The 19,453-nt window shown below is 41.9% G+C and overlaps 1 protein-coding gene and 1 long non-coding RNA gene across 3 annotated transcripts in view; one reads left to right on the forward strand and one right to left on the reverse strand.

The window, feature by feature from the left end:
- The window catches only part of MCC (MCC regulator of WNT signaling pathway), a 386,552-nt gene that overhangs the window by 123,992 nt on the left and 243,107 nt on the right, over positions 1-19,453 (forward strand). The window contains exon 1 of one of the 2 annotated variants that reach the window (XM_045507787.2): positions 16,886-17,491. The exons of the other annotated variant lie outside the window; for it this stretch is intronic. Coding sequence (XP_045363743.2) covers positions 17,435-17,491 — 57 coding nt within the window. The 5' untranslated portion in view covers positions 16,886-17,434. Of the gene's footprint in view, positions 1-16,885; positions 17,492-19,453 lie in introns of those variants that run through there. 2 annotated transcript variants of the gene reach the window in all.
- LOC141577066 (uncharacterized) lies at positions 2,004-17,049 on the reverse strand. The gene is made up of 3 exons (XR_012505584.1): positions 16,919-17,049; positions 2,483-2,684; positions 2,004-2,089 (listed from the first exon to the last, which is right to left on the reverse strand). It is a non-coding gene; the product is annotated as an uncharacterized LOC141577066 (long non-coding RNA).

Here is a 19,453-nt window from a genome sequence, read left to right on the forward strand (position 1 = left end):
GTGGGTTTTTCTGGGAAAACATAGTACATGCATATAAAAATAGAGAAAGCCAAAATATTGTTTTTATTTTTGCAGAAGCTTATATACATTGTTAAACATGCTAGTGAGTCAAATTATAGAGGATTAGGAAACAAAATACTTTTGAAATAAGGATGTAGAAATGTCTTTTGGTTATTCTGTTTGACACATGGAGTTGGGTTTTTAGTATTTTATGGTGGGGTGCTCCTGGTACTCTAATAGTCGTGCTGTCATTCTATACTTTCTAGAGAAATAAGGAGAAGACCAGGACAACATGCCGGAAAAGGACCTTGTGTCTCAAGTGGCCTCTCTTTGAGTCAGGTTTGCTCAGGAGGAGGCTAGGTACTAGCCACTTCTAGCCTGTCTTCTCCAAGAAGTTTTGTAGGAAGGAGGGGCCTGGTGATGGCGTGCATGATGACGTCCTGCAGTAGTTTAACCAGGAAGCGTGGCGAAGGCTGCTCAGCAGCTCCTAGAGTCAGTACACTCGAGGACGGGGCTGTGCGATGTAAGTGCCCTATAAGAATTTGGCCCTGTGTTTAATTTTTAGTTTGCTCTGAGATTTGTGACACACAAAACTTCACTGAGTCACACATAGAAACAGATCTAGTTTCTTTCAAATTGAATTTTGATTTGAAAAAAAGATTAGATCTAATCAATCTCCTTATATCTTCCCTGACTACAACTCAACAGAAATGCTCAGCCAATGGCATGTGCTTCCCCCGGCGTGGCCAGTGGTGGCACCAGGATTCCTGGCAGTACACCCTGCCAGGAATGTACTGTATGTGCCACAAGCAGTAATCAAACAGGACCATATCACAGGACAGAAATCGAATTCCCACTTTTGTTCTCTCTCAGTCCTTCTGTTTACATCAAGAGAAAAGCCTCACTTTGGTGTGTGAAGGTCTTTCATACCTCCCTGATCTTCTGAGCCATCCATACAAGGAAAAGGCAGGCCCCAGGTTCAGAGATTTGGGTAGGCAACCGTGTTTAGCTAGAATTTAATTCAGCTAACTTCTGCTGATTGCAGAAGAAAAATGATGTTTTCTCTTGGTCATAGTATTACACATTTTTCTTTTTAAATAAATATTTTAAAGTATAAATCTATGAATTAGAGGAAACTATTAGTTAGGCTGTAATACATATGGAACATGGTCTGGTAGAAGTAAATGGAACACATGAAAGACGGCCTTGGTAAACACTTGTGTAGAAAAAGAATAGGCTTTGGAAGCAGATGAGACAGGCTTTGAATTCACATCTCTGTTCAGGCACTTACTAACTTTGTGACTTTGGGGAATTTATTTCATCGCTGAGCTTTAGTTGTGTTCATCTCAAAATGGCAATAACATTGATACCATGTACGTATGTTAAGTATGTAGTACAGTGCTTTAAAAAATGAGTGTCCTCAAAATGTAGTTCTTCCCCAGCTACCAACTCTTTAAGACTTCATTGCTTATATCTAATTTCCTTCGCAAATACCTCTCGGTCCATCTCCCTATGGCGCAGAATCAATAATTGGAAATCATCTGGTCTCCACCTCTTTCTAATTGATTTTCTTCCCCTTTGTCCTTACATGATTTATAAAGCACTTAGGTCTCCCTACGCATCTTGTGATACTAAGCTATGTAAAATCTTACATCTGTAGACTGTGAATAAGAAGGCTGAAATTAAATTCTGATCTGATTTTTTCTGGATAGTCACAAAATGGCTTTGGCATTTCTGGGCCATCTGGGCGCTGTGAGGTAGCCGACTTAATAGTATACCTTTCCCCATTTGCATCTTCATTGGCCCATCCCCACTGGCATTGTTGAAGACATGTGGATTGCATTAAACTTTACACAGCCATATGCTACCATCTCATTTTTAAATTCTATTTATGGAATGAAGGTTTTATGGAAAACATTTTGCTACAGATTTGTCAGTGTGTTTAGGAAGGTCCATGTCATACATCATGACAGCTCTTTCCCTACATCGCCACATGCACTCACCTCCTTATTTGAAGTGCCTTCTTTAGCATCTGGCCATACACATCCCTTTTTGGGATTACCGCTCCTGCAGACAACTGCTGGTACACCTGTATGTATTTGAGTGATGGCACATTTGATTAAATAGACATGCCCATTAGAGTGTCATATGCTCAGATAAATCTCCCAATGTCCATTTTAATATAATGCAATAAATTCACTTTTCCAGCAAACTCAGAAATTGCAAGCCAAGCTCCATGTGGACCCAAGAGTCTGTTAATTCCACATATGGCCAATTCCCTGAAGGGAGATGTTTGAATACAGTTTTTTTTTAAGTGGGTTAGCTAACAGAAAATTTAATTCATATGCTAAAGTGTGTCAGGCAGCTGAGTGCCAGCATTCAGTTCATCATTATCTTGAATTGTGGGTTTAATCAAGTTTCTTCACTTAATCTGAATGTTTGTTTTCAAAACCTAGCATCCCGCTTTAAGGAAAAAGCTCACCTTTTATTTCTTTTGGATAGTTCCCAGTTTTGTGAAATCTGATGAAGACAGCCAGTGAAGTGAATCTAATTTGGGTGGTTGAATACTGAGGAGGAATCAGGGAGACCGCATGGAGTGTTGCTTTCATTAAAAGAGCTTTGTCCAAGAAGACATTTTCACTTTACTTTTGCATCTGCTCCAGTATTATTTCCATTTTGCTTTGCTGAAATTAAAAAGGAATGCTATTAAAATGAAAACTTGGTTTTAGAAATATATATATATACACACACACAGGATCAAGGCAGTGGGTTGGGCTGAATGCTGTTATTTGACAGATTTCGCATGTCTGCCATGGATGGGAAAGCAGTTCAGTTTACTGTCTTGAATACAAAGCCAGAACATGTAAAGGCGTTTATTTGTTCAGAGCTGGGCATCAGGTGTAATAGAATTACTCACCATGTTTATGTGACCCTGCCTGTTATATCCCTGTAGTTGCTCATTCATTCATTTTTCAGATGTAAATTAAAAGTGGAGATTGTAGATTAGAAGTGCCAGGGCTCATGTGGGCGATGTGAAATGTAGTTTCTCTCACTCTGGAAACTTATTGGATCATGACAGAAATATAAATGAGCTCTCGGAGAATATTCAGCTCTTAGGAAAATTCATTTCCGTCGAGAGGAGGTAGGTGCCTTTGCTAGCAGATGAGGCCTGTAGATTTATTTTTTGCCTTGTTCTTGTTATTTGTTATTGTTATTTTAATTCAGTTAGCAATGCAAAGGACTTTCAGCAATATTCTCAAGTTATCTCTAGAGTCTTTCGATTGTAAATATGACTCATGGTAAGTAGATTCTCCTACTTGGTATTGGTAGAAGAGGCACCTTCTGAGAGTCTCCTTCATGCCCAGCAGTGTCTGGGTATTTCACAAGGAGAAAGAATCCAATCATCTCAGTCTCCTGCTGTCATTTTTCAAAAGGTCAAATGAAGAGCATTTGACCTCTCTGGATGCTATGAAAATTACTTACATAACGTACTTAATTTTGACTTTCTAAACTGGTTTTGGGCCGTGGAACTTAGCATTAAGTTAAACTATTTAAAATTGACAGTTTACTAAATTCATAAGGTTTAACCTAATACCTTTAAATTTGGGGGGAGGTTTACTTATTTATTTTTGGAGGAGTTACTAGGATTGAACTCAGGACCTTGTGCATGCGAGGCATGCACTCTACCACTTGAGCTGTACCCTCCCCACCTAACCTAATACTTTAAGTTGTTGAATGCCCACTAGATAAATAACTGTATTCAACGTACGAAGAGTATGCTCTAATTCTAACAATAAAAAAGATAGTACCTTTGGGAACTGCCATTGAAGAAAAATTTGCTGACACGGATATTGTTAGGAATTTGGAGATTTCCTAGCAGGGATGCAGAATCTAGGAATTAGAGCATCAGAGCTGAATTCGGGATTTATAATTGAATGTCTTCTAATCCTGACCTTAAAAGAGCCTCATCCATTAATAAGAATCGCTAACTATATTTGCAAAGGACATGAATGCTGAAAAGAGCTTATAATGTATTTCTTAAAAAAAAATTTTTATTGCTTGATAGAGAACAAAGCTCACTGGCAGATTAAATCTGCAAACAAAAGAATCAAAGATGAGCATCAACAGCCAAAATAAGCCAAATCCTAGAAAGAGAACTAAAGAAGGTTGTGCTGAGCCTTCATACTGACTTGTCCAAGTGGTCAGTACAGCCCAGTGGAGACACATGTGGAGAGTTCAGAGTCCCCGTGAGGTTCTTTCCTGTTCCACGTCATACGTGCACTGAGCAGCACTCAGGACTTCTGGTTGTGTGTTATGCGGGGCTGAGTGAAACAGTTCTCTCAGGTGATATCACTGGCACCAGCAGCACTTAGGTAGGTGCCCTCTTTCTATTACGAACAAATCAGGACTTTCAGGAAAATGGAGTCCCCATAAAAATCTCAACAACAAAGGGTTACAGTTATCCAACCTTCACCCCCAAGTCCATCCGTATTGTACTCAAGCCCATTTTACTTCCAACGTGTGTAATTTGGCCCTAACAGAATTAGATGTTCCTTCTCTACACTTCTAAAGCACATTGTTCACATATCTCTGGGTTAGCAAGATGTCTCTTTTTCATGTCTACCTCCCCTACTAGACTGTGAGCAGATCAAGGACCGGAGACCTGTCTTCATGTCTCTCCAACCCATCACATTGCTTGGCATAGGCCCATTCGTTCATTTAATCTCTGAATCATGTATCCATTTCAAATTGGAGCCTCTTAATAAGTGTTCATTGACTAAATGGATGGATGAATGATATCCTTGTTTTAGAGCCAGCTAGAAAAATTCATGGGCAAATTTCAAGATGTTGGTGCGAGAAACTCTGTAGGTAAGCACCTGAGAAGAACAACTATTACTGCCATCTTAAAACCACTCAGTAGTTTCACTGTTCCTTGGATCAAGTGTGAAGCCCGTGTTCTACCTACTCCAGTCACTGCCTATCATTCCAGCCCCATTTCTTTGCACTCTGCCCTTTATCACTGTGTTACAGCCACACTGCTTTCTTAGAGTGACTCAGTGTCTGTGCTCCCCACCTGCAGGGCCTTTGCACATGCTGTTCCAGTGACCTGAACAGCTCTTTCCCCCACTCTTCACTTAGTTAATTTCTACACATCCTTTAGATCTCAGCTCACACATTTCTCCCTTAAAGAAGTGTTCTGTGGCCTCCCCTCCCCACCCAGTCTAGGCTAGATCTAGCTGTCATCTACTCTCATACTTCTGTATTCATGTCCTTCAGAGCACATATTGCAGCTTGTGATTTTCTGTTCATGTTTATGATTAAGTGGTGTATCAGTTACTTGTTAGCCACACAATGCCTTGTAATAAAACACCGCGAAATCTCATTGGCATTCTACAGTAAGTGTTTATTGCCCATGTATTTGGGGTCAGCCGCAGGTTGGTAGGGCAACTGTTGTTCTTGGCTGTCTAGGCTGAGCTAGCTCATATACCTGGGGATCAGCTGGCTGACTGCTGGCCTGAGCCACAGTGTGGGTGACTGGGGCAACTGCTTACATGTCTGTCTTCCTCCAGAAAGCTGCCCCAGGCATCTCATGTTAGTGGCAGATGTGGCTTACTTCCTGCTTATTCTAGTGGCCAAAGTTAAGTCACATGGACAAGTCCAGAATCAGTGAGAAGGCGCTCTGTTTACATGTTTACAAAGAGTTGTGAAGGTGGGGCCATCGTTGTGTTCTACCGCGTGTGACTCTAGGATCAACTGAGGACAATGACGGCATCTCTTTTTATTCACCGTTATATTGCTAGTACCTAGCAAAATGTGTGAACATTGTAGCTGACAATTAAATATTTCTTGAATATGAAAAGGCATTAATTTGATGCCTTGTCTCAAGAAACGAGAGAGATGTTCACTTTTGAAGGAGGGTCCTGCCTTAAGAAAAACGCAAGAAATTAGTTTAAAATTACCCATTTCTTGCTCTTCAAATTCCCAAATTCCTCCAAATAACAGCTGTTTGCATCTTGGGGTTAGCTTTTATCTCCCATGAGATTTGTTTCCTGCTCTGTCATTGATACCAGTAGTGGTATTTGAAATGAAAAGAGGTAAACATCAGCTGTGTGAAGAAAGAAGTCAAAAACTTATTCTTTTGGATGTGAGGGAAAAACAAGGGTAGCTTTCCTTATTTTGGACAGTGGTCTTTGCTGCCTTCTCATGTGCCATGGACGTTAGCTGATGGGCTAAGAGAAGGCTGAGGGTGCTTTCAAATAGTTGTGTTCCTAACAACTGGAAAAATAAGCCAGCTATTGTGGTTAGTTCTGGAACATGAAATCCTAAAAAGGTCCATACAGGTATGAAACACAAGCAGGAAGGAACCTGTGCTGGAAAGGAAAGGACAGGAAGATGGGCATTGTCAAGAGCGTGGAACACGAAGTGGGTTTCATATTCAGAGAGAGGTAAAAGGGTTGGGGGATAATGATTCAAAAGCTGTTAGAAAATCCTTTAAGAGTATGACAATCGTTTAATGGAACCATATAATTGGGTATCTTTAATAAGTTAATTCTTTGATTCTGTCTTCGTTTAAGAAACATGACCTCTTTTGTCCAGGGGTGATATGAAAAATACTTGACAGTGGGGACTAGCCATAGCAATGGAGGAAGGTTCCAGAGCCCCTGAATGGGCCAAGTGTTAGGCCTATGACTGCTAACCTGTGGAAAGGAATGGGGGTTTCTAAAGGTAGAAATGGGGCAGCCTGGGCAGCGAATGGTTAGGGAGTGGGCACTCTCTGATTTGGGGCAGTGGTTATTTACCAACTGGAACAGAATTGTTTCCGTTTTCTAATACTGATACAGCCATGAGAGTCCTGGTTTTCCCTTTCCTTAGTTGAGTTGAGCATCACAGCTTAGCCTTTAATGGGGCCATCAAGGCCAGAAATGCCAAAGGACTTCAGAGAAAAGAAAGATCAACACATAGACAATAAGTGTAGGCAAGGATGTAGAGAAATAAATAAACCCTCATATATTGCTGGTGGGAGCACGAAATGGTACAGCCATTTGGGGAACAATTTGGTATTCCTCAAAATGTTAAACACAGAATTACTATATTACCAAGCAATTCCATCCCTAGACATTTACCCAAGAGAATTGAAAATATATGTGTACAAAACCTGCTCACAAATATTCACAGCAACATTATTAATAATAGCCAAAAAAAAAAAAAGGAAACAACTCAAATGCCATCAACTGATGAATAGATAAACAAAATGTGGTATAACCATATACGATGGAATATTATTTGGCAATAAAAAGTGTTGAAATATTGATACATACTACAACATGGATGAAACTTGAAAATATTAGGCTAAGTGAAAGAAGACAGATATAAAGTCCACATACTGTTTTATTTCATTTGTATGAAGTGTCCAGAATAGGCAAATCATTCCATAGAGACACACAAAGTAGATTAGTGGTTGGGATAATTAGGGAATGATGGCTAAAGAGTATAGGTTTCTTTTGTGGGTGATGAAAATGTTCTAATTAGATAATGGTGATGCTTGCACAACTCTGAATATGCTAAAAATCACAGAATTGTACATGTTAAGAGGTAAATGTGATGGTAGATGAATTGTATTTCGATAAAGCTTATAAAATATCTTTAAAAAGATTTACTTGTACAATGACATGAAAGAAAGCTGTATTTTAGAAAAAAATAGCTGGGCTAGACTATGCAGAATGATCTGGAGTTGAGTCATATCATTAAGTTATAGTTACCAAAATACAAAAAGACAAGGCCTGGAAGATGTTGCTAGCAGGAAAAGTGGAGAGTAAGTGGAGAAGAAAGGGCTGACTGACTGGAAGAGGAGATGAAGGAAAAGGGAACTGAAAATGACTCCAGAGTTTGACGGGAAACTGATTCCATTTACAGAAATCTGCAAGCTTTCTTAACCTGGTTTTTGGTGGAACATGACAAGTTTAGTTTTAGACATGCTTCACGGTGATGGCAAGACTTAAAAGTGTATGGAATCACATGAAAAAACGTTAACTGTAGCACAAGGAAGGGTCATGGCTAGATATGCCAATTAAAGAGCATTTGCCAGAAGGGAACATCTGAGCTCACGTGGCAATCGTGCAAAACAATTGAGGATGGCTGGGAGAGAGAAGTGGACTTATAGGGATAGGCAGAGCCCATTGAAAGTTATTATAAAATATTGGCTATAATATTATAAATCAACATTATAAATCAACTATACTTAAATAAAAATTTTTTTGATTAAAAAAAAGATAGGCAGAACCCATTCCTCATGACTTAGATTATCCCTATAGGAAATCTCTCTACCAGAGCACCCAACATTGGCATTTGGTGGACTCAGGGATGGGAAGATGGTTTTCCCCAGCCTGTGTCTCAGATCCTCATCCATCAGCTTGGTATGATGCCAGGTGAACTGCCTCCTTTGTCATTAGGTCTGGAAGCATTATATTATATTAATTCTTTGCCCCTTTTTGGCAGCTGCTGCAACATATTCTAGCTAAAAGAGACAAGGAATGATGCTGTTTCAGCGTCCCAAAGAGCTCCAGAAATAACAGTGGCAGGCATTTGGAATTCATTTAATTGAAGCAAGTTCTTCAAATTTTACTGCATCTACTTTCATGCGTCTATTTAATGTATCTTTCTTTTTCTTCTCTGGAAGATTGATCATATGCAAGTACTCCTCAGAGGATTTAAAACTTTTTTTACTTCCTTGAATTTCCAAATCTCTAATCTCACCCTGATTATTTTTCTCTTTTCCACAGAGATTTTGATATAGTTTAAAGAAATCTGGAGAACAAATAAGATTTTTGAAAAAGACTGAATATTTAAGGCAAGATGACACAGATACTAAGTTTTCAGCTCCAAAATATCTTACCCGACAGTGAAGAGGTTTTTGAAGCATCACATGATGCATGCATGCAGTAATGAATCTCAGCTAGGAATTCCCCACTGATAATGTCAGGGATGTGGCTGCCAAGTGATTCTAGGTTAGTAGAATGCCTAGGCTGGGTGTGAGGCAGTCCATGAATGTAATTAATGAGACAGACACACCGCAGGGGTGCTTTCTGTGCTTGAGTTATATTTGCAGTCGAGAAAGCTGGGTTTTTGTTTGTTCTATGTGTAAGGTTTAATCTGGAAATAGTTTTCAAGTATTTCTCTTCTTAGCAAATTTTAAACATAGACTAACGAAATGATCTACTGCATTCCATTTCCCAGCAGTCACTGAGTCTAAAAGCAATGTAGCCTGTTTTATAAACAATTAGGTGAAGACCCAATCCGATGGAACAGACTTCAGTTATCAGTTTAGGGAGGGGTCCACTGTGCTAATAATTTACAGTCTCTTATCCCAGGCAAGGGACTCCAAGATAGCTTGACTGAATGGGCGTGGTAAAGGGAGAAAAGCTCAGAAGTAGAAGTCAGGTTGGGTTCAAGGTCTCACCTGATAGGTCAGTAGCAGTGAGGCTTTGGGCCACATGCTTCTCAAAAGTAATCTCCGTGTACTGTCTCAACTTTTTCACTTCTGAGTCACTATTCAATCCACATTAATCTAGCCTCTACCCATCTCCACCACTTAATGAAATTGCTCCTCTCCAAGGTCCGCAGTAATCTCCAATACCAAAGGACACTTCTTCGTTGTCACTTTCTTGAACTCTCAGCAGCATTCCACATGGGTTGCCACTGTCCTTGACACACTGGTCTCATGGCATCTGTGATGTCATATCTTCAGTTTTGCTCTTCCTCACTGGTTGCTTTTTCTTTATCTTCCTTGCTGGATTCTGTTCTTCTACCCTCTGGAAATATTGGAGCATCTCAATGATAAGTCCTGGGATTGCATCTTTGTACTCAGTCTCTCCCTAGGTGACCTCATGTGTTCTTGTGGCTTTTAATATCAACTATCTAGTCTGACTCTCCCCTGAACCCCAAACTCATTTATACAACTGTTATTGGCATCCACTTAGATGTCAAATAGGAATCTCCAATTTAACGTGTCCAAAATGAAACCCTTGATTCTCCCAATCCCAGTCCCTCCCCACACGCAGTTTTTCTGCCCCAAAACTGATGGTCATCCTGATTCCTCCATCTGTTACCTGCATCCAATCATTCACCAAGTCTGACTCAGTTTTATCTAAATAATGTATTTCAAGTTTATCCATTTCTCACCATCCTCATTGATTTCATTGGGTTTCAAGCCATACGTATCCTCTTAAAACTGCAATAGCATTTAACAAGTTTTCTTGCTCTACTTTGATGGCAGTACGACCCATTCTTTACATAAAGGCAAAATTATCCGTTTTGGGCTTCTTTTATTATGAAGACTTTCAAACATATAGAAGTGGACAGAGAGAGGAGTATGAACTCCCATATAGCTGTCACCCAGCTTTAACAGTTATCATTGCATACTAGTCTGTTAGATTGGAAACCCCATCTATTTCCTTGCCTCTAGTATTTTGACACAAAACCCAGAAATCATATCATTTCACCCCTAAATATTTCAATATATATCTGGAAAACGTGACTTTTTAAGGATAAACACAAGACCATTAACACATGTTTAAAAATTAATAATAATATAAAATAGCATCAAATATTCAAAAAGTTATTTCTGAATGTCTCAAAAGTATCATATTTTTTTACAGTTTATTTGACTCAAGATCCCAATAAGGAGCACATATTGCAATAGGTTGATCTGTCTATAGGGTTCTCCTATTAATATCTCACTCATTCACTTGCTTTTTTCTCTTCCTTGCAATTTACTTGTTGAAAGAACCAGATTGTTTCTCCTGTAGAGTTATAGTCTGGATTTTGCTGATTGCACCCCTGTGGCTAATGTGACATGTTCCTTCTTGTTAAAAATTGCTAAGATGGCTTCATAGGTGGTACTGTATTCTTCCATCATAAGTCATGTATTTAGTTTAGGTGGTACTGTATTCTTCCATCATAAGTCATGTATTTAGTTTTTGTGATGTTAGTAGCCATTGTGTTTTACACCCAAATTTATTAAATCATTAGAGATTGCAAAATAGGGATATTCTAATTCCATCAATACTTCATTTGCAGGAATACTCATATAAATGAGGAACTTTCTTTTGTCTGTTTTTTAGGCTACCTATTGTTAAAGATTGTATAAGAATAGATTACCTTTTTAAAATGTAAATTGGACCATGTCTCTGCCCTGCTTAAAGTCTTCCTGTGACATCTCCATGAACACAGAATGAAATCTGTGGCCTGCACACACACTGCATGATCTGGCTCGTCAATCATTTCTTCATCGTTTTCCATCATAGTGTCTACCTTTTTATTAAAATTTAAATTAAATTTAAAACTTGAAGTTTATTGGAAAGGTCAAGCCCTTTTCTGCCCCAGAATTTTTGCACTTGCTCGTTCTTCCGCCTGGCCATTGTCCCCTACTTTTGGCCAGTGGACTCCTTCTTGACCTTCGTGCTGAAATGTCATCTCCTCATCAAGGCCGCCTCTGACTGCTTCATTTAAGAGGCTTGCTCTCCCTCATCATAGCTCCAGCTTAATTCATTTAGAGCATCCACCATAAGCTATAACTCTCTTCTATATTTTCTTATTAATCATTTTCCACCAAGAATGCTAGCTCTGTGAAAGCAAGGATTTTTTCCGTCCCATACACCGCTGAATCCCAAGGCACAGCACAATGTCTTGGCACCTGGTGGGTGCTTTTCTGTTTTTGAATCAACACCACAAACTTCCTGACCCTCATATTCTCACCTCTGTAAGTGGAATACAGGGATGAGCTAGGTGATTGGAGGATTTTTTCTAGGTTTTTATTGTCATTCTCTGAGGATACAGACATTAAGACAAAGAACATCCAGTGCAGTGCTTCCTGAATTCTTCATGTTGTGGCATCTGGAGCAAATGATGTCTGATAGGGCAGGCCATGGAGGCAGGCTGCAGGCTTGCAACCTGGGACTCAGTCCTGGCTCAGAGCCTGAGAGAAGAGCTGGTGTGGTGACTGAACAGAGGGCCACAGGAGTTGAGTTAGGCAGAGCATTTCTGGACTCATGGGGATGGGCTTATAGATTTAGGGCAGGAAATTCTTTTGAGCATATACTTTGAGGACTCCCTGACTTTTATGACTCTCAAGGACTCAGAGGACTGGAACTTCCTGCAACTCCACAGGGTTCTGAAATCCCCCTTTCCCCTGAAAAGTCACTTTCTTTTCAGGAAATCTCACCAATTTTGCACTATTTGAAAGCATTCTCTTTTACAATGCAAATACTTTGGTCATGGTTGAGAACATTATGAGTATTTTTCACCTTCGTGTGAATTAGCTTAACCAGGCTACTTTCTTCCTAAAGTCTGAGGTATCAACGTTCGGTTTCCCTTAAGAGACTCAAGGGGGAAGGGGCAATTGTGGGCTGGAGGAAGACAGTCTGACTTAGCAGAGTGGACTGCTGCCACGGACAAAGCTGGCTTGGACATCCTAGGGGTAGAGACCAGGGCTTGGTCAGCCAGTCCCAAAGTCCAGTCAATTTCCTTAATGTGAGAAGTTCAAGACTTTTACCCAAGATCAGTTCCATTAATGTGATGTTCATTACCAGTATAGGTTATAGACAAGACCCAGAATAGAATCCTGACTGTGTAGAAATTCACTGATGTCAGCAGCCATACACACAGGGGCCAGCAGAAAGGCAGTGCCAGTGTGCCTACAGCGTGTGATCAGGGCACAGACCCATCCACTCATGCAAAAGGCACCTTCTGCTTTCCCAGAAACTCTCCCAGGACCACTGATGCCTCCTTTTCTCCCAGAAGTCAGGGGAGAAGAGATTAGCTTCTAGGGAAGACAAGGACAGGAAGAAGTAGAATCCAGAGTATTGCCCAGTCAGAAAACAGGTTTTCCTCCTTCTCCCAGAACTGCCCCCTGATCTTGATAAATTCCCCTGCCACTTCCTATCTGCACCCCTGGATAGGAGCTAACTGTCTGCTGAAGCAGGACTTGGAGAAACTCTTAAGAGGGGCCATACTGAGGCAGTCATAATGTGAAAGGATTTGTAGGCATGCACAGTTACGCACTTAGCAAACAACAGTGAGCACTAATCTTGCGAACTTTTTCTTAATATATTGGAAATGCCCTTGGGACTTCATTCCCCTTTGGTGTGCTGACATGATATGCTGAGGCACTCCTTGCATTTCTGATCTGCTTAGGACATTGACCCAGTTTCATTCGTATCTAAAGCAACATCTTAGCTTTCTTGATAGTAGAGATTCCTAGCCACCTAAGAGGTGAAAAAAATGACAAACCATTTAAACCAAAGCAAAACAAACACCCCAAAAAACTTCATTTCATGGAATTGTAGATTGGGAGAAAAGTAATTTGGACTCCCCCTTATTTCATAAAACTACTCTGTATACCACTGGCTTTCGGTGTGTCCCACCAGCCTTTGATCTATGCTTGAATCACTTCAGTGGTGGGGATCACAACTACTCTCTTTTCCTTGCCTTGACAGACAGTTCCGTGGTCTTCTTGTTCTTAAATTAAATTTTGATTATAAGCTATCATTACTCTTCATTACTCCTCCACAATCACACAGAGGAAGTTGGATGACTCTTCACACAAATGCTATTAGTGACTATGTATCTCTGAAGTCTTCTCTTTACTAGCCTATAAAGTCTCCAGCTCTCCCAGCCGTTCCTGGTCTCCTGGGAAGGAGCATCTGAATTCTCCTCCTCTTAGAGCCTACTCCAAAGCTAATCTCATGAGTTTTGTCTTTGGCCCCTTTCCTTCCCTCATTTTTCAGGAACTTTGCCCCGTCTCCCTTTTCTCTCTGTATCTCCAGGGTTTCCCTTAGCCTCAGACTACAAATACACCCATTCTACCCTCTACTCAACATTGCTTACTTACTGGAAGAAACTAGCCCATCTTTCGATTTCCTGTCACCTTCAAATTTATGGAAAGAGTAGTCCACGGCTACTTCCCCTAGATCCTCCTCATTCCCTGTGGTAATTTACATTCTGTTTCCTTGGCTTGGTAGAGATTTATCTTCGAAGGACATTAATGTCTTCGAAATGGTCTTTTATCAGTCTTCAGGCTTCTCCCCACTCTATAACATATATTGATGCTGTCCCTTCTGTCTTGACATCTCCCTTAGACTCCCAGACTCAGAGATCTCCTGGTTATCTTCCTATTTCTCTAACTGGCCTCTCCCACCATTTCTTGTTTTATTCTTTCCCCGCCAAGAAAAAGACTTTCCTTAGATAATATCCTCAGGCCACTTCTCTTTTTTCTGTCCTCTCTTCCTTGGCAACTTTACCTGTTTCTGTGGTTTTATTTATTGTTCTCATAGGGGTAACCCCAAACCCCCATCTCTGTCTCAACCTTGGTTTATCTCTATAGCTCCATTTCAAGCTTTCTTCTAAATGTTTTTACTTGAAGATGCTACCTTAAACTTACAATATCCCAAATGTAGTTTCTTTCTTGATCTATTTCTTCTCTGGAATACCTATTTTTGTTGGGTACATTGCCCCAAACCCCATTCAGCCAAGTTCTAGATCCTACAGGTCATTTTTAAGCTCTCCTCTTTCTACTCCAGTTTCTTTCTACTCTCTACAGAACCTCTTACATCTGCCTCCTCCTGTCTATTTCCATTGTCCCAACTTAATTCAGGCCCTTTTAACTTCTTGCTGGATCGTTGGGATAGTCCAGTTGGCATGTCCATTTCCTACTTCCAATTTACCACATTTACTGCTGCCAGATTGTAGTGAAGTTGCATCTTATGTGGGGATTAAGTATTAAAGTCATTGTTAAAGAAGAAAATCCCATGTAGTCAACATTGCTCTTGAAAATGCCTTATATTGTCCATAAAGTAGAATCTGCAGACACATTGCTTCTTAATAAGTTCAACAGTGCCAATTTTTCCTCCACTCTTGGAACAGATCACTTTTCTTTTGGTTGAACACCAGATGAAGTCATTTGCTTGGTTTTAGGGGCCATCTAGTATGAAAAATATGTTTCTTTAAACACCAGAATCACACTCAACACTAGTCTATTTGAATTCATATTAGTTAAGTCATGAGTGTGATACAAATCCACTGGAATGTCTAAAAAAGCACAGCTTTGATCCTGTTATTTCTGTGCTCGAAAACCTTTAGAAGCCTTTTTTTCCCTCATTGCCAATCAGAAGTCCCATTTCTTTAGCCTGACACTCAGAACTGTCCACAATCTGGCTTCAACTCACTTATCTAATCCTGCTTCCATTCCAGAATAGAACAACCTGCCCTTCCCCACACATACTTTGCATATTCTAGTTACCATCCCCATTTCCTCTTACAGTGGGAACCGCATCCACGGATACCTTCTTCTCACTCCCCATCTCTGTGGGTCTCAGCCATTCTTCAAAGATCAACTCATGCTGCATCTCTTAAGATTCCTTCACAGAGTCTCCACCCACCCAGCCTAGCCAAAATCCTATTTCCCTCTCTGAACTGCAATAGATCTTAGTTTATCCTGCTTTTATGGCAAGTATCCATTTCTATTTCTATTTAGAACTGTCATTTCTCTTTATGTTTTATGAGGCTATAAACACTTTATGGGCAGCTTGAGTCTTCTTTATATTTTTATAATTTTTCACTACCCTCCCCATCTTCAAGCACACAGTCAGTCTTCAACAGGTTTTAATGAATAAATAAGTAAAATAATGTGGCTTCCCAACTCCTCCCATGCAGAAGAGCTTCTCCTGATGTTTTCTGGTCTGGCAGTGCCCTAGCACTTGGGACCTGTGCTCCAAAAAAGCTGCCAACTCTTCTTCATCCCAGTAGTGCCTTCATCAGGCAGTGAATGAACTCAACAGGAAGGCGCATGGGTAAGACGATCTATGCAAATGGTCAAGCTCTTTGCTTCTTCTTAAAAAGCAAAATAAACATCCTACTTGATTTAAAAAAAAGAAAAAGACCTTGGATATTAACAATACAATGGCTTTTTCGTAGAAGGCTTCAGGAAATGCCAAGATCTGTCATTGGAGATGGAGACATTTTGTTCCCATTGTGTAGAAATTGACTGATGAGGCCTTTTAAGCAGTCCTGCAGACCTACTGGTAAAGGATCAGAACATTTCTCAGTGCATCTCAAGTTCAGTGAGACTTTAACCTTTATAGAGAGAAAATCCTTCCCCCTACCCGCAACCCCCGCAGCAATTCCCTGCTCCTCCTTATACACTCAAACGGATTTTTTTTTTTTACCTCAGGGAAACTCAAGGCTGCAGGGGAGCTCTGATTCCAGGAGTCCACTGGATACAACAGCCTCTTGAATTTTTTCTGAATTCATACTCCCCCCACCCCCAATACAAATCTCACTTTGCTCAGATAAACTGTAAGGTTTTTAAAGGAAGGTCTAGGGGTTGAAGCGGATGGGAAATTTGAGTCTGTCTTACATCTTTCATGTGATGGATCATTTTAATCTTTATTAAGAACATGCAGAAAATGCAATCTGCCCCAGAGAGAGAGAGAGAGAGAGAGAGAGTTTGACAATGAATTTACACCCTCAGTGTTGACTTGGACTGATCAGGGAAAATGACTGCCCCACGCTCTTGTAAAATCTTAATGTACCATGAAAAGTGCACAGGGCTGCTTGACGTACAGTGTTCAGAATTGTCTTGACCTTCTTAAATTATGGAAAGTGGCTAGTAGGAGGGAAGTTTTTTGTTTTTGTTTTTTAATTTTCCTGCACGATTACTCAGGTGGCTTTTCCTGTTTCTTTTCTCGTCCTGGACTGAAGTCCTGTAATTACTATCGCAGAGACCTGGAAGGATGCCTGCACTCCCGGCGAGGTCTCCTCTGCTCGCCCCCCCCCCCCCCGCCTTTTCTCTTTCTGGCCCCGCCTCCTCCGCTCGCCCCGTAGCCAGCAGCTAGACAGCTGTATTCAATCAGAGAGCACTTACAACTCCAGACGATTCAAACGGGAAACTTCAGCGTGAAGCGCAGCCCGGCTCCGGCTCTCTCTAGCTTTCTTTCCTCCCCCGGAACCCGAGGTGGAGATTTTCCTGGCCCTGGTTTCTTCGGGAGCTCGCCGAAGCCCTCTAGGGGGCCGGGTCCTGCGGGGGGGTGCCCTCCAGTCTGGTAATGGGGGGCGGCGAGACGCCGTAGGACAGGCGAGGCGGCGCTGCGGGTGGCACTGCCCCGGGTCCCCGCGCGGGCTCGGCCGCTGCGGCAGCTGCGAGCGCGCCACGCCACCCAGCCTCCTGCAGCAGTGGCTCGTCCGTGAAACGTGAGCCGGCCGTGTTCCTTTGAGGAGTGCCTGCATCCATCGTTTGGGCTTCACCACTGTCCTGGGTGAAAATGGCTGTCTAGACTAAAATGTGCCAGAAGGGACCAAACAGTGGATATCCAGCCTGTTAAACCCAACTCGTAAGCTCCGAGACTGGAGGAGGAGGAGCTCGGCTCTGAAAAGTGCAGTCATGAATTCTGGAGTTGCCATGAAATATGGAAACGACTCCTCGGCCGAGCTGAGTGAGGTAAGAAACAGCTGAGGTCGGGAGCTCTGGTTTCTTAGGCATTTGCTTTGCCACAAACTCCCCTCCCTCCCCGTCTCCCCCAGCCTCACAAGCCACCCGCCTCGCGCTCCCAGTTTGGAGGCAGAGCAATTAAAGATTAATAGATTTTCTGGATCTTGTTTTAACTTGTTGTGCTACTCAGGAAATGACCTGAACTGGCTTGATATTTCAGCCTGAAACGAGTGGCTTAAAAAAGAAACAAGCTCTCACCGCGCCGCCGTGGCGTTTTACTCTCCGTGGCCTGGGTCCCCTGACTCTTCCCCCCCCACCCCACTACCCTCACCCCCCCCACCCCACCCCCATCCCTCCACTTCAAGTACAACATTCCCTTCCGTGGTCCGCAAAATACACGGGGATCTCGTTGAGTTTAAGCTGATGATAATTTGGTGGGGCCGGGGAGCTCATTGGGGTACTAAATCTGCCAACGGCTCCCACGTGTGATGCGTTTGGTTCAGTTTAGGCAAGGTGGTCTCTCCTCGGAGGAGACGAATGAGCGGCGCTGGGGAGGGGAGTGGGGAGGAAGCACATCAAAGCGGCTTAGAACTTTATTTCCTGCCTGGGACTGGACTCCTGAGTCTTTGAGGCAAGCGCATTTGCAATTCCTGGCTCTCACAATATCAAATCCACTTGAGTGTTGGAGACCAGCTTTGAAATTAAAGCTCCATCAAATAATATGAGCGGTTAGATGCCCGAGGCCACCTTTTTTTGATGACTTTAGGGATGCCTCTGGCAAACCTCCTCCCTAGACTTTGAATACCTGAAAAGTGGTGATGGAAAATCGGCAGAACTGGGTGCTGGAAAGAGAGGAGTAGGTCTGTGTGATTGGATGTATTCAGCAGGAGCTTAGTGGTTGTGGGTTTTCCTCTTAAACACTGTCACTGAGCCATCCATGGGGCAAAAGTAGAAAAAATATTCTGTGCTTCTTTAGTGTGGCCAGAGAGAGGAAAGGGGAAGAAAAGGAGCCGTGTAAAAACTGCCAGAAGGCAGATAGAGGTGATGTCAGATTACCAACCATGAAGAGAAAATGAAAGGATGGAGCCCTCTTTGTGGGGAGAGGGCTGGTGCAGGGAAAGAGAGGGAGGTGTAGACGGGGGAAATCTGAGTAGTTTGGAGGCTGGTATCCAGCAGTGAATGTGGTTGGCCCCTGCCTGGTGCTCTAAGTGTCTTGCTGCTGCGCTGTCCCAACGCTGGTTTGAAACAGCATTTAAGATGTTGCGAATGAGGTAGAGCCATTTCCTCAGCCCTGTGGTTTTCCCTGTGATGTAGACAGCTGAAAAGATGCTAAGAGTGAAGGTTTAACTTAAAAACGGGAGGTGGAGGAAGAGGTACGAAGACCTAAGTGACTTTCCAGTTTTACATGCAGGGAGTGATTTCAGATCTAAAACAGAACCCAGGACCTTGCTCCATTAATTTGACACAAATGAGAAGCCTTTGACTTTTCTTCTAAGTCATTTCAAAATAAGAAACTGATGGCATGTATCTTGTAGTCTTTGGCAGGCCTTTCACATTGTTTCTATGTGGCAGCTGTAACTCTGTCAGCTGAAGTGTGCTATTCAAGCACCTTTGTTTAGAACTGAATCACAGAGATTTAGAAAGAAGGTGGTTAGAACGCTAAAGAGAGAGAGAGAGGAGGCCTGGACTGACTTCAGTAGTTTGGCACGGTCAGAGTGAATGCATTAGATGACCGAGAGTATCTATGAACCTTGGGTGGGAGATAAAACTCTCCATTCTTTGCCTGGTTGTATCCACTCCTTAAGTGCTCCTTGGAAAACTTGGGGCCCAGTGAAAGAGCTGAGGGTGCTTCATGGCCCCTCCATTAGTGAGAGAAGTAATATTTCGGCTTTATAGGACATAGCTATGTCCCTGAAAAAATAAACAAATTTCTGCCCCAACCATGTCCTTTACCAGTTTTACTCTCCTTCC

The sequence above is a fragment of the Camelus bactrianus genome, chromosome 3, assembly GCF_048773025.1.
Source record: "Camelus bactrianus isolate YW-2024 breed Bactrian camel chromosome 3, ASM4877302v1, whole genome shotgun sequence".
Classification (NCBI taxonomy): domain Eukaryota; kingdom Metazoa; phylum Chordata; class Mammalia; order Artiodactyla; family Camelidae; genus Camelus; species Camelus bactrianus.